Genomic DNA, 13,841 nt, shown 5'->3' with positions numbered 1-13,841 from the left:
TTTGTGAATCAATAAAGACTAGGCCATTTCTAATGAGTCTATGCAGGAGTCAATGATGGAGTCTATCCCAACTCCATTAGACACTGAACAATAAAGGATTTACAATTCCTTACGCTACATTTTCGCTGGCATAAGAGTCACAAACCAAGATAAGGGGTCAAGTTATGAGTCCCAAGAAACAGTATGACCTAGAGAAATGTTTGGTAAAGGCAAGTGGGTAGTTCTGATTTCTTTGGAAGTTAACCTCCCGTCACATTGTGCCCTTTGGTGTGATAGTGATGTACTTGGGGGAGTAGGGGGTAGCCAACCACTTTAAGCTGAGATTTGAAGCCTGATCCAAAGAAAGGAATTTATACCTGGTATATAAACCCCATCGCAAGCCTGTGGCTCGGGTCATAGGTCCCAGTAGGAAAGCTGCTGTTGCTTTGCTAAGTGAACATGATATGCCTGATGAACTGCCTTTGAATATTTCTGCTTAAATCCATCGATTGATGATGCTGTCGGCTTTGATCAGAGAGGCTTCTCTTTTCCTGTGTGTACCAGGAAATAGTCACTGAAGAGACTCATAACTGGTCAAAGTGCTAAGAACAAGTGTCTACGGGATGATCATCCTTAAATAAAGCATCTGCATTACCCTTTCCAAAACTCAGAGAATGTACAGGAGTAGGAGAAGGGAAATAATGTAAAAGCTGGAAGCGTTGCAGAGCACTATCTTCAGGGGATGGCAGGTCCACTGCCATGGAACTCTCAGTCTCTGTGACGGCCTGCAAGACACGGGACCTATCAACATTCCATTATGGAGGAGAGGAGCTCACAAGTTCCCATACCTCCCTGAGGATCTCCGGGAAATTAACAGTTCCTCAGGGACAAAGGCTTCTCTTCCCTGGTATAGCCGCTGGTGATTTGTTCATAGTCCTGTAAGTGGCCTTAATAACTCACCAGCTCACTCCCCACAAAATGACAGGAGAGTGGAGATGGTGGAGAAATACAGGTGGGGTGAGTAGGATGGAAATAAATACAGAAGGAAAATGTCACACTAAAACCCATATTATGGATAATTGGTACGTGCCAATACAACTCTTTTAAGGCCGGCGAGCTAGCTCTGTGGACAAGGGTGCTTGTCACACAAGTCTGGTTGAGTTCTATCCCTGGAATCTGTGTAAAAACTGACAAAGAGGGGCTGGAGAGGTGGCTCACTGGTTAAGAGCACTGGCTGCTCTTTCAGAGGTCCTGAGTTCAAGTCCCAGCAACTACATGGTGGCTCACAACCATCTGTGATGGGATCTGATGCCCTCTTCTGATGTGTTTGAAGACAGCTAACTATAGTGTACTCATATAAATAAATTTTTTTTTTAATTGACAAAGAGAAGCGACTGTACCAGATTGTCTTCTGACCTCCACATAGGCATCGTGGCACATACAGACACACCCAGACACACCCACATACATTAATAATAATAATGATCATAATTTTAAATTAAAAAATCCCTCTCATATGCCATTACCCTGGGGTTATTTCTCATAGGACTGTAAGCATGTGCTTGCATAAGTTATGTCCTTGATGTGAACTCCTGTCAGCTGGGCCCACCCTCATCCCTCTGTGGTAATAGCTGACTTGAGATATTAATCAGAGTCTGCTCTGTTGATCTTATTGGATGACCCCAGCAAGGTTCCTGAACCTCTTTTTAGTGAATTGTCTCACAAATGGATTAGGAGTAATTGCTTTACTGTGATCTCAAAAGGATTTCAGTGGCAACTGTTTCTCATTTAAATGTCGCCATCACGGCAGGAGGAGAGGGTGAGCCACTGAGCACACACTGTCACATTCTTTTCTGGAGCATGCCCCCATTCTGAGTTTGCCCCCATTTTTACACAGGGAGCACCAGAGCCGCTTTCTAGTTCCCACTTTTACTTTTGCTAAAGGAGAGGCCTAAATGGTGTGAGCGTTTGCAGTTTTAATGTAGTATAGCAGGGGACTTTAAATACAACAGACTTTAGTACCCACACATGCTGAGTAGGTTTGTGACGTCAGACAGTTACTCCACCTCTCTGAGGCTCGAACCCCTTCATTTCTACAACAACAACACAACAACACTTTGTGCTTCCAGGAGTTGGGATAGGGGTTAACAAAGCCTGTGGTGGAGGGAGGCCTGTCATATGCCTGGTTCTCAGACAAGAATGTATATATATGACTTATTCCTAAAGGAAATGGAGCAGACAGGCTGAAGGTATTAGGTTCAAACTAAAACCTGGCTGTTTTTAGAAAGGTATTTAAGGTCCATTCCTAGGATATCAATATAGAATCCAGTGAAACTACGGTACATTCATATAAAACCTGTTAAAGAAAACCAACCTGCTCAAAATATTTTCTCCCAGCTTTAAAAATAAACATTTGAAATGCGACTCTGAGTCAATAACAAAAGACTCTCTTAAATTGCTACAAAAGTTTCTGATCTTTTTATCTTTTTTTCCCCCATTTTGTTTTGTTTGATACCAGGTAGCCCTGGTTTGCCTAGAACTAGCTATGCAGACTATTCTGGCACTGAACTTATAGTGATCCTCCTGCCTCCGCCTCCTGAGTGCTGAGATGACAATTTGCAAAAGGATGAGAATAGTAATAGGCCTGGCCCTGAAATTCCACCTACCTCAGGAGACCAAGGCAAGACCAAAGATAGCCTGGGCTACAAGGTGAGTTCGAGGTTAGCCCGAGCAACTCGGTGGAACCCTGTCTCAAAATAAAAAATAAAAAAGAGGGCTGGGCAAACAGCTTAGCGGTAGATTGCTTACCCAGTATGTGTTTGGCCTTGGCTATGACCCTCGGTATCACAGAGAAGCAAACGAGAATAGCGGGCATTTGGGTGCTGTTTCAGCTCTAGTAGTTAGCAAAGTGCCTGGCCAGCTCAGATACCCAGCACGTAGTGTAGTGTTCTGAGTTTGAATCAGATAGTGTTTGAAAGTTTGGCCATATGCTATAATATCTCTAAAGGCATTAAGAGGACTAAAGGGTGCATGAACGCCTAGTAAGAATTTCCCTTAGTGCTATTGCTCAGACTTTTGTTAATCTGATGATATTATATGTGAAGATCATATGAAAACAAACATACATTCTACCTGGAGAGACTGTCCGCACAGAGCAGAAGCCCATTCACTAAGCCCTAGGCTGCTACACCTTGAAAGCAAGCAGATTGCTCAGGAAAAGAATTCCTGCTTCAAGGGTGGAGAAGGGCTGTCTTACTCTTGAGTTTCTCCGCTCGTGGCTTTCGGTTGCCTTTTCCGCTAATGACCCTGGATTTTAACTAATGTACTCCAGCTGCTCTTATCTCGCTTCCCAGCCCTTCCCATTTAACCTCCGACTCTCGGGTCTCATGGGCATCCAGATCTTAACCAGGGAAAAATGAGCCGGTGCCAAAGTTCTTAAGTGAGGCCTTGCTTTCAAGGCTGCAAGCTTTTAACCCTGGAGAAAAAAGAAGCGGCCATTGTTGGAAACTGGAAGTCGAACCACCTCCGATGTGTCAAAATCCTTTTGTGGTTTTTCATATCATACAAGCAAAGCTTTCAGTAGGGCCAGTCCTATAAAACAAGCCGAGGAAGTCCACACAGGAACGCTAACTGTAATTGCGAACACCTGTGTGGGAGCGGCATTGGGGAGAACATGCAATTCGAGACCCGGTCACGCACATCGAACAATACACACCCGGGGGCTTTGAGCCGGCCGAGAACATCTGTTAGCAAAACCTGCTGCAAAACACACTTCACTGTGACTGCCAGATGCGGAGTTGGAGAACTTAAGCTCTGGGGGAAAAGAGCAACAAAGCCCAGTGTGAGCCATCAGTGAACTCAAACCACAGAGAGCCTCCTCTAGTCTGGTGACTTGTGGTTTTTTCTTTTTTTCTAAATTGTGTTCAGAAATACTCTTTCTCCCATCCGCACATCTGTCTCCAAACATGATCACGTTCTTGTCTGGACCACTAATAAGTACACCAGTAAGTGCAGCCTTCCGTCGTTTTAAATGCTTAAAACCGTGTGTTCCCCAGATTGCACCTGAACCTACCAAGATGAGTCCCTGCTTACACAGATAAACGCTTGGCCTTTCTATTTAAATGTAAAATGTTTCCCAGGGGCTTCAGAGACTTTTGAAAATGGCATCAAATTGAATTATAAACTCATTTTCAGAATTGTTTTTTTTTTTTTAATGCCTGCTGGCATAACCCAGTCTTCTAAGTTCAGTCTAAAACCTGCCTCCATTAGCTACACCGAGTCTGACTCGCTGTTTACAACAACCTCTACACTCTTTGTGTTTGGATTGTCTGCTCTGTTAAGGTTGAAAACAACAGAATGAAGAATGGGGGGCTTTCTCTGCTCGTTTTTCAAACATTCAGCACTACCCTTTTGCATGTAGTGAATACTCAGTAAAGAAGGGAAGATAAATAGCTAAGACCAAGAACGTAAGGCTGAGGAAGGGCTATATCCCTGCCTCCCCTCCCCCCCCCCCCCCCAGACAAATAATAATCCCATCATTCAAATGGCTCTCATGGGGATTTAGCTCAGCTGATGTGAGTGCTTGCCTAGTGTGGTGGTTTGAATGAGAAGTGTACCCCATAGGCTTTGGTATTTGAATATTTGTTTCCACTGGGTGGCATTGTTTGGGGACAGAGCACTTTTGCTGGAGGAAGTACATCACTGCGGGCTCAGCTTTGAGAGTGTGAAGCATCACCCACTTCCTGTTTGCTCTACTGCTTCTGTGGCTGAAGGCGCCATCTCTTAGCCTCCTGTTCCTGCTGCCAAAGCTGCGGTTTGCTGCTCTGCCTCTCCCAAGCCCCTGCTGTGATGGACTCATTTCTTTGGAACTGGGGGCTAAGTAAACTTTTCTTCCTTAAGTTGCCTTTGGCAGTGGTATTTTATCGCCACAACAGAAAAGTCACTAATGTCCTAGCACGCTTGAGGCCTTGGATTCCACTCCCGCAGCGTTCTAACCACAGCCTTTGGGGGGGGGGGCGGGGAGAGGCAGGGGGATCTAGAGTTCAAGATCATCCTGGTTTACACAATGAGTTTGGGGCCAGTCTGGGCTCTCTGGAGACACTGTCTCAAGCAAGCAAGCAAGCAAGCAAGCAAGCCAGCGAGCAAGCAAGCCAGCAAGCCAGCGAGCAAGCAAGCCCTAGGTGAAATGTTGATAGATTGTATTTTTGCTGTTAGCTTTAAATTTAAGCTGTTAGTATTAAACACTGTGGTATAAATCCTCTCACTAATCAGTAAAATATGATCCAAAAGTAATAAACTAAAATAATAATCAACAAAATAATAGCAATGACTAATCATTGAACCCTGAAAAGAGACTGTTGTGTACTCTTATTTGATCTTCATAACAGCTCCATGAACTATATGCTATTATCAGCCACTTTTTTTTTTAAAATGAGACAGGGTTTCTCTTTGTATCTCTGGCTGCCCTAGAACTAGCTTGTAGGCCAGGCTGGCCTCAGATTCACAGAGAGCTGCCTCTGCCTCCCAAGTGCTGGGACTAAAGACATGTTTACCCACCTTATCAGTCCAATCTTAGATAAGCATTGACCCAATATCACCTCACTGGTGCAACCAGATGATGCAAACTTGGATCTACTTACTATGTTGTCCAGGGTGCAAAGAAAACACAGAAAGCTAGGATTGGTGAGGCATACCTCTCATCCCAGCTCTTATGAGGTCAAGGCAAGAGGACTAGCTTTGAGGCTAGCTCAGGCAAATTATTGAAACCCTATCTCATTAAAGAAAAAAAAATAAAAAATGAATGAGATAGCCCCAGAAGGAGAGAGAACATACCTTCTATTCAGGAGGCTAAAGTAGAAGGGTTGAAAGTTCAAGGCCTGCCTGGGAAACTTAGTGAGATCCTGTCTCAAAAAAAAGTGTGTGTGTGTGTGTGTGTGTGTGTGTGTGTGTGTGTTTGTTGGACCTAAATACTGCAGGAAAAACAGACTACGATCAGGGAAATCTCTACCAAAAATTAGTATGCTGTTACACTTCTTTTTAAAATGAATTTCTGAGTTATATAGACATGGCTTTAACATGAACCTAAACATATGGAAAACATTTCGTAAATGCTTACAGAGATTATAATATGGACAGCAGTTTTGAACTTTATCTTCAAGAACAAATAATAAAATAATAGTGTAAATAATCTTGGGAAGTTGGCAACAAAATAAAACTTTGAAATTATAGTCATCACTTCTGGAGATCCCAGAGACCACATGCTGAGTGGGTAGACTGAATCTTCCACAATGTTTTTACCACATTGAATAATCAAAACAATCTCTGGGGTCCACTTTTTCCTGTTCTTACCTTCCCGGATGGCTGTGAAAGGGACTCCCTCCTCCGCATTCATGCTGATGACTTTTAGGGCTACTAGTTGTCCATTTATCCTAGAATGGGGTGGGGCAGACACACTACTCACTGAGAGGTTTGAAGCAACAGTTTACAATGGAGATTCTATTAAAACCAAACAAAAACCAACAAAAAAAAAAATCTTTTCTTTACAACGTATCCTAGAATTTTCTCAAAACACAAAGCTCATTATATATAACACATGTTACATATATATTTTGAAACATCTTTCTCCTTGCTAAGGTGTTATATTTTCTTTATAGAAGAAGAGTCAGAGAAAGCACAGAGGCACAGAGAGACCATCTCCTTCATCATCTCCATCACCTTCTGATCCCTCTGGTGCACTTAAGCCAGCCTTGTGTGTCACCTAACTTTGGATGTGGTTTCATAACCGTCCCCTTTCTTGAACACTTGTACCTCTGTCTACTCTCAGTAGCATAGCTGGGAACATCATCTGAAAGTGAGAGTCAACACCTCAGTTTTCAGACCTCAGAGTATCTCCACATTTCATGTCAGGTAACAGCCATGTTCTCTTTCCTTTCCTTTTCTTTTCTTTTCTTTCCTTTCCTTTTCTTTTCTTCCTTCATCCCTTCCTTCTTTTCTTCTTTCTTTCTTTTTGTTGTTTATTTTTGTTTTTGCAGAGGGTAGGAAGATGCAAGTTTTTGTTTTGTTGAGACAGGGTCTTGCAATATGGCCCAGGCTGGCCTCCAACTTCCAAACCTTCTGGATGAGCCTGTTAACAGCCAGTGTTTTATAGCAGCTTCCAAAGCACTCTCCAATGTGCCTAGGCCTCCCCATTCCCTCTCCTGTCCCTCTCCCTCCCTCCTTTTATTCTCCACTTATTTATCCAAGAAGACTTTGTGTGAGTTCTTTACCACAATGATGTGATATATTTTAATAGGCCAGCTGTCTTTCAACTCATAACAAAACTCTTATTTAGTTTTTCAAGTGCCAGCCACCATGCCTGGTTTTATCATTCCCTCTTGTAGAATGTGGAATTTAATTACGTTATACTATCTTATCATACAAATACATCACAATGTGTTTTGCCAACTCCAAATTCTTATACATTGTAGTTTGGGGTTATTTTAAGAATACTGTGCTGGGCATAGTGGCTCCAGTTGTAACCCTAGCCCTTGAGTGGCTGAGGTAGGAGGAAGGCTGCCACAAGGTCAGCCTGGGCTACATGGTGAGTTTTATGGGCTAACTTGGGCTAGCATGAGACTGTCTCAATGCAAAACCATGACCATGGTGAACATTCCTGCAGTTAAATACTTTCCATTGCTCCCATTACCTCCTTAAGGTAGATGTGGAGTTGCAAAGTTACAAAGCAAGCACTGCACGTCTTTATTAAAGTGAACCCGAGTCCAGGGCGCTTCCTAAAGAGCTGTACGGCTGAGCAACTTTCTCAGCTCTGTCCATTTTAACTTCATTTTTAAAAACGCATGCTTAGAATTTTAGGAAAATTGAGAAGACAGTATAGAAAGTTCCCATATCCTTGTCAGGACTCTTAACTGCTCAGCCATCTCTCCAGCCAGGATTTCTTTAACCTTTACTTCCCGTCCTTCTTCCTGTCCAGATTCTAGGCAGGTCTACTTTCAGTTGTAGAGTTTTACTAGCTTCACCCCGGCCCCCGGCTGTGCAGTTTTGCCTTGGGTTTGGTCTCCTGGATGGTTTTGAGGAGTGCAGGTTAAGAACTTTGAAGGACGACCTTCTCTTAAAGTGTTTTCCTGATAGTTCTCTTGGTTTTCCATAGAAGTGTTCTTGATTATTTGGGCATTTCCCATCATGCACTCCAATGACATTCATTTCCCATTGATGTTTCTCTGAAGATTAAACTGGAATTCTGAGTTTGGGGGAAGACCCAGAGCATCTTAACCATATTCTATCATGGGGACCTGTCATGACTATTGACGTTGACTGACTACCTGTCTGAGGTTGTACTTGCTGGGCAAGTGACTCTCCACCACCCCTATCTTAGGATCAACAGCACTGAGTGTAACCTGCACTTTGGGAATGGATCCATTGAGATCCACTTCTGAGAAAGTAGAGCCACCTAAGGTATCTGCGGTTCTTTTGCGTGGGAGATTTATTTCTTCTCTCTTCTTTATTAATTTATTGAGCCATTCATTTGTAGCTGCAGAAACTCATAGATATTTTATTCTTTGGGTTATAATTCAATACCACTTAATTTTGTGCCCTGGTTTTGGCAGGTTTGCCCCTTGGAAGCTCTTCCGTTGGTGCCCATGTAGCTCTGCCAAACCTCTCCCGAGTGCTGGCTTCGACTGGATTTTTCTTCACAGTTCACTCTCTGTGGGTATCACATTTTAACTTCAACTTCGTTACTTTTGGAACTGCATTTCTCAGTCTTCTCTATTTATCTCTTATTTCTCCTTTTCACAGGAACATTCTACCCAGATTTTTGCGCTTGCTCTCACTTATGTTTCAAATTTTGAACTTAAAAACCTTTTTATCGGGGCTGGAGAGATGGCTCAGCTGTTAAGAGCACTGACCCCTCTTCCAGAGGTCCTGAGTTCAATTCCCAGCAACCACAAGGTGGCTCACAACCATCTGTAATGGGCTCTGATGCCCTCCTCTGGCATGCAGGTGTACATGCAGATAAAGCACTAACAAAGTGCTTTTTTTTTTTTTTTTTTTTTTTTTTTTTTTTTTTTATGCTTACAAAGGCAGACAAATTCCTGAGTTCTGGGTTGGCCTGGGACGGAGCAGGGTTAGGCTCAGGTGTGGTAGAAATGGTAATTTCCTGAAGGGGTCCCACCCTGCTATCTATTGTCTGAGCTTAACCGAAGCAGGCAGATCTCTGAATTATTTTGCAATGTTAAAATGTGTGCTAGCTGTCGCCTAAGAATTAAGGGGCTGGGGTCTCCGGATGCCGGTTTATAGGATGATCGAAAGGGATCCTGGGATAAATGACTGGGTTGATCGTTAAGATAAGACTAGGCTATCCAGTGAATGTTTTAGAATAGCAAGGGAGAACTGCTTGGAGAGCTCCAGAGAGCAGACCAGAGAGAAAGCAGGCTGAAAGCTGTCTCCAGCAGAGCATAGGCCGCCAGCTGCGACCCACGATCTGACCTTGAGTTATTTATTCATTTATTCATTTATTCGGCTCCCAGGCGCCCCTTCCTCAGAACCCCTCTCCAAGCGGAGGCTGATCCTTGGCATTTACCGCCACTTCCTTAAGTATTTCAGGGGGCACCTCTGCTTAGTAACACGAAAACCTCAAGTCAGAGAACCAGTGGCTTCCAACTGCTCTATCTTTGCAAACTCCATGGAATACCGCTGCCGCACACACATCCTCACTGGCTCTTCCTGCTTCCCTCCTTCCAACTCCCCCACGTTCGGGCTGGTTTTGTGGTTCTGACACGGGAAGGTTTTGTTTGGTTTGGTTTGGTTTGGTTTGTTGTTGTTTTTAACTTGGTTCTGCCCTGCTTGGAACTGTCCTCCTCGTCCCTGCATCTAGTTTCTCTCAGATGCCCTGTTTGAATATCTCTTTCTCCTCTCACCTCCCCATTTAAAGCTGTGATTACCCTGCCCCCACTCCGCCCTCTGGATCTACCCATTCTCCTTTCCTGACGCCCATCCCCCTTTGAGCCACTGTTTGACTAGTTCTTTGATCATCTGTGTTCCTCCCACACTCCACACGGATGGAAGTCTCTAGTTCTCCAGAGGACTCGTAGCAGATAAAGGACATGGAACATAATAAATAGAACAGCACAGAAAATTTATTTGATTTCAGCAAACTGTCTGGTTTAAGTCTTTGCCACAGCAACTGTGAATCCCGCTTATTTTAATACTGACAGTCATATATACTGACATTCATATATATATATATATATATATATATATATATTGCTTTTGTGAGAATCATTTTCTCTACAATGTTGTCTAAATAGTTATTTCTAATACATAAACAACTTGTTTTGGCTTTGCAAACTGATCACATAAATGCTACGAGTTACTAGATATAATATTCTCTTAGGTGATTAGCCTAAGATTATTAGCCTTATTTAGAAAAATCATGTTACAATCCAAAAAACAAAACAAACAAACAAACAAACAAAAAACCTTCAGTCTTGGTTTTTTTTTGCAGTGGCTAGAACATTTTGTTTTCTTTTTATTTTTTGTTTTTTGAGACAAGGTCTTACTCTGCCCCAGATAGCCTTCGATATATCTGCGGTGGCCTCCTGATACGCCACTACACTTGGCTCTTTATCGTAAATGTTCTGTTTTCATGTTAGCCTCCAGTTTCAACCACTAAAAGTCAATCTTTTGCCCTCATACTTTTCTGTGGACTTTTCTAACTGCATATTCACTTATTTACTAAGTGTTTGTTTGTTTGTTTGTTTGTTTTTCCTAAACAGGACCATAGAGTACACGTGGTCCTGCAGACACCACACCCCCTCCTTCTTCAATATTGGCCTCTTTTCATATTTGGTTATAGTATGGTAAATATTCACTTTGCCCTGCCTTATTGGATATTTGAGGTCAGTTTTGTTTTTATTAGGCTATTATAATGTGCCTGTGGTACCACCTTTTGTGGTATATTATATGTAGTGAAAAAATGTTATTCTTTTGTCATATGTATAATACGTATGTTATTCTTTGTGGCAGTGTCTCTCACTGCGACCGGGGTAGGGTAGCCTAGTATCTAGCAAGCTTCACTGATCCTCCTGCCTCCACTCCGTCCTGTCCTCACAGCGCTGGGGTTAAGGCTTTCATAGCTTCATCTGAATCTTTACATGGACATAGAGATTTCAACTCAGGTTGGGAAGTGTTTCTGATGCAATTTTTCTTTCTAAACCGAGTTTCTTGAAAGCAATATATTATATTCTTAGTTCCCAGGATAATCTGTGGTCATGAGTCAAATCCTGGTTCTACATAATTAAAATTGCATTCCCTGATAATCTTATTTTAACAAAGACAGCACAAATATGCAATTCTAAGATAAACACAAATATTTAGTTTTATAGTATTTGTCCTTTTATAATATGACTTCGTCAAGTAATTGTTTTCTCTATCAGAGCATCATAAGCTAAGGAATAAGGTTTTCCAACTCTCTTACCCTTAATAAAGGTAAATGAAAAACCAGAACCCTATCACCAAACCAGGTACAGTTGGGCTTTGGATAAGCATTCTTTTTCTCCAACCATGTGGTATATTTTACAAATGCAGAACATAGTTTCGTAGATAGCCCACACTTTGAGATTTAGGACAGGCTAAGAAAAGCTCTAAAGACACCAACTGACTCTCTCGCTAGGTAGTAATTGATTTAGGGGTCAACAGTGGAGAAAGTCTACCCTCTTCAGTGGTTGATTTTAGCTAGGTTTTTGTTGTTTTGTTTTTTTTTTTCTTTGGGTTTTTTTTTGTTGTTGTTGTTATTTGTTCGTTTTGTTTTTCAAGGTTTTTAAAATCACCATGTCTAGAGCTGGAGAGATGGCTCAGCAGTTAAGAGCACTGACTGCTCTTTCAGAGGTCCTGGCTTTCAATTCCCAGAAACAACATGGTGGCCCAGATGTCCTGCCACAGTCCCAAAGGCTGTGAATGTGTGGACTATGTCAGCTGGCTTTATGATGCAATAGGAGATGCCCTCATCAAAAGTCTTTAGCAAGTCACTTACCTGCTGATGCCCTTGTAAACTGTGGCATAAGAACCTTCACCCAGCTTCTCCAAATTCAAGTAAGATGAGGCTACCCCAAAAGGGAGGCTCTTCTTCTGCTCAGAGGGTATGGTGAGAGGTGAGGAGATAGAAAGAACATATCAGAAATATGTTGACTAATCTTTTCCCCGGAACATTAGCAGTGTGTGTGTGTGTCTGTGTGTGTCTGTGTCTATGTGTATGCATATGTTTGTATGTGTATGTGAGTATCTGTACATGTGCGTGTCCATGTGTGTTTATGTGTTTGTGTATGTGTCCATGTGTGTATCTGTATGTGTTTGTCTCTGTGTCTGTGTTTGTCTGTGTGCATGTGTGCCAGTGTATGTCTGTATGTTATATGTGCATGTCTGTGTGTGTATGTTTGTATGTGTATGCATGTGTCTGTGTGCCTGTGCATGTGTGTGTGTGTGTGTGTGTGTGTGTGTGTGTGTGTGCCTGTGCATGTGTGTGTGTGAGTGGACATGCAAGCCCACACAGGCATCCCTGGAAGGTGAGGGTGGGTTTCCCTAGACAAGCACCCATGCAATTCTCACTCACCCATGGCAACCCCGGCCTCAGACTCTCTTCCTGAAAAGAGCCACTGTTACTCCACGGCCTCTCCCTCTCCGAGTGCTGGGCACTGGCAGCCTGGAGTCCCCTGGGGTGAAATGAAGACGCGGAACATGATGCTTCTTTTAGGTCTGTTAGCTAGAGGAAACAGAAAGTACAGGAGCAAAATGTGTACAAAGTCAAATTTTGGTGCCTGGCAAAACCTTTTCTTTGTTTTATTTGCCAGGTTTTGTTTGTTTGTTTGGTTGGTTGGTTGGTTGGTTTGGGGTTTTTGTTTGTTTGTTTGTTGTTGTTGTTTTGTAGGCTTCCCACACCCATGAAAGGCAGGTTTCCTGAAAGTCAGATCTCTTAGAGACAACCATGGTACCAATTACTAAAATACTAAATTTTCCCTTTACCTGCACAGTTTAACCCAGTCTCCTTGAAGGGATTTTCCAATTTCTTCATTTAACTCCTTTTGTCCCATACCTGCCCACCTTCTTGTTACTTAATGTAACGCCTTAGAATAATCTAATAAGACACTGCTAATAATCACGAGCTAACTACCGAAACTGAGAGTCCACAGCGGACCTCCCGGAGTGGCAGCTTGCCCTCTACAGTTCAGCCTGCAATGTAGCTCCAAGATGTCCCGAGAAGAACCACTTTCTCTATTTCAAGTCAAAAGAGGCCAAGCCCAAGGCTTATTCCCCTCTTCTGGTTTACAAGTACATCCCCAAACTTGATAACTACAGCCATAAATCCTCTGTGACTTTAATAGAATTTTCTTTTTATGAGTTTAGACCTACCGCAGAGGAACCAGACCCTGCTACAAAAGGGAGTGTCTGTCTGAATTGCTTGGTTTACTAGAGATGCTCCTCCCGAGATACAAGTACCTCAAATACAGCAGGCTCGATGCTTCCAGGCTGGCTTCTCTGACAACTGTGCGCCTCCCCTCCCTCCGAACGGTGGTAGCAACTGCATCCCGGCTGAAGCCTCTTTGCACATAGCTCTTGACCCATACTAGTCCAGGTTCAAGGAGAAAACCCGCACTCGAGCCTCTTCCCATTCGCCTCTTCTCTCCTCATCCGCTCCCCCTCTGTCAGAGGTCAGCTGAGTGGAGCTTTCGTGTGACTCACACGGGGCTCTGCCTACAGCAGTCTCACGACTTCAGCAGTTTTAGCTCATCAGTGCAAAGAACCCTGCTTCAGAACCGCAGCGGCTGGCGCTCGTGAGTGCATACCCGAAAACAAGGAGGCTCTTACAGAGA

The 13,841-nt window shown here is 43.1% G+C and overlaps 1 protein-coding gene across 2 annotated transcripts in view; it reads right to left on the bottom strand.

Annotated features, from left to right (window-relative positions):
- The window catches only part of CDK15 (cyclin dependent kinase 15), a gene marked incomplete at both ends in the record, with an annotated part of 84,934 nt that extends 71,341 nt beyond the window's left edge, over positions 1-13,593 (bottom strand). The window contains 4 exons of one of the 2 annotated variants that reach the window (XM_080933498.1): positions 6,328-6,407; positions 12,008-12,102; positions 12,584-12,733; positions 13,468-13,593. In XM_080933498.1, the coding sequence (XP_080789624.1) occupies positions 6,328-6,407; positions 12,008-12,102; positions 12,584-12,733; positions 13,468-13,593 (451 nt within the window). The remainder of the gene's footprint in view (positions 1-6,327; positions 6,408-12,007; positions 12,103-12,583; positions 12,734-13,467) is intronic. The other variant, XM_080933499.1, reaches the window with a different exon arrangement.
- Positions 13,594-13,841: the final 248 nt, after the last annotated feature.

This window comes from Micromys minutus, assembly GCF_963924665.1.
Source record: "Micromys minutus genome assembly, chromosome: 19".
Taxonomy (NCBI): Eukaryota; Metazoa; Chordata; class Mammalia; order Rodentia; family Muridae; genus Micromys; species Micromys minutus.
Note: the sequence above shows the minus strand (reverse complement) of the source record. Positions and strands in the feature narration are given on the sequence as shown.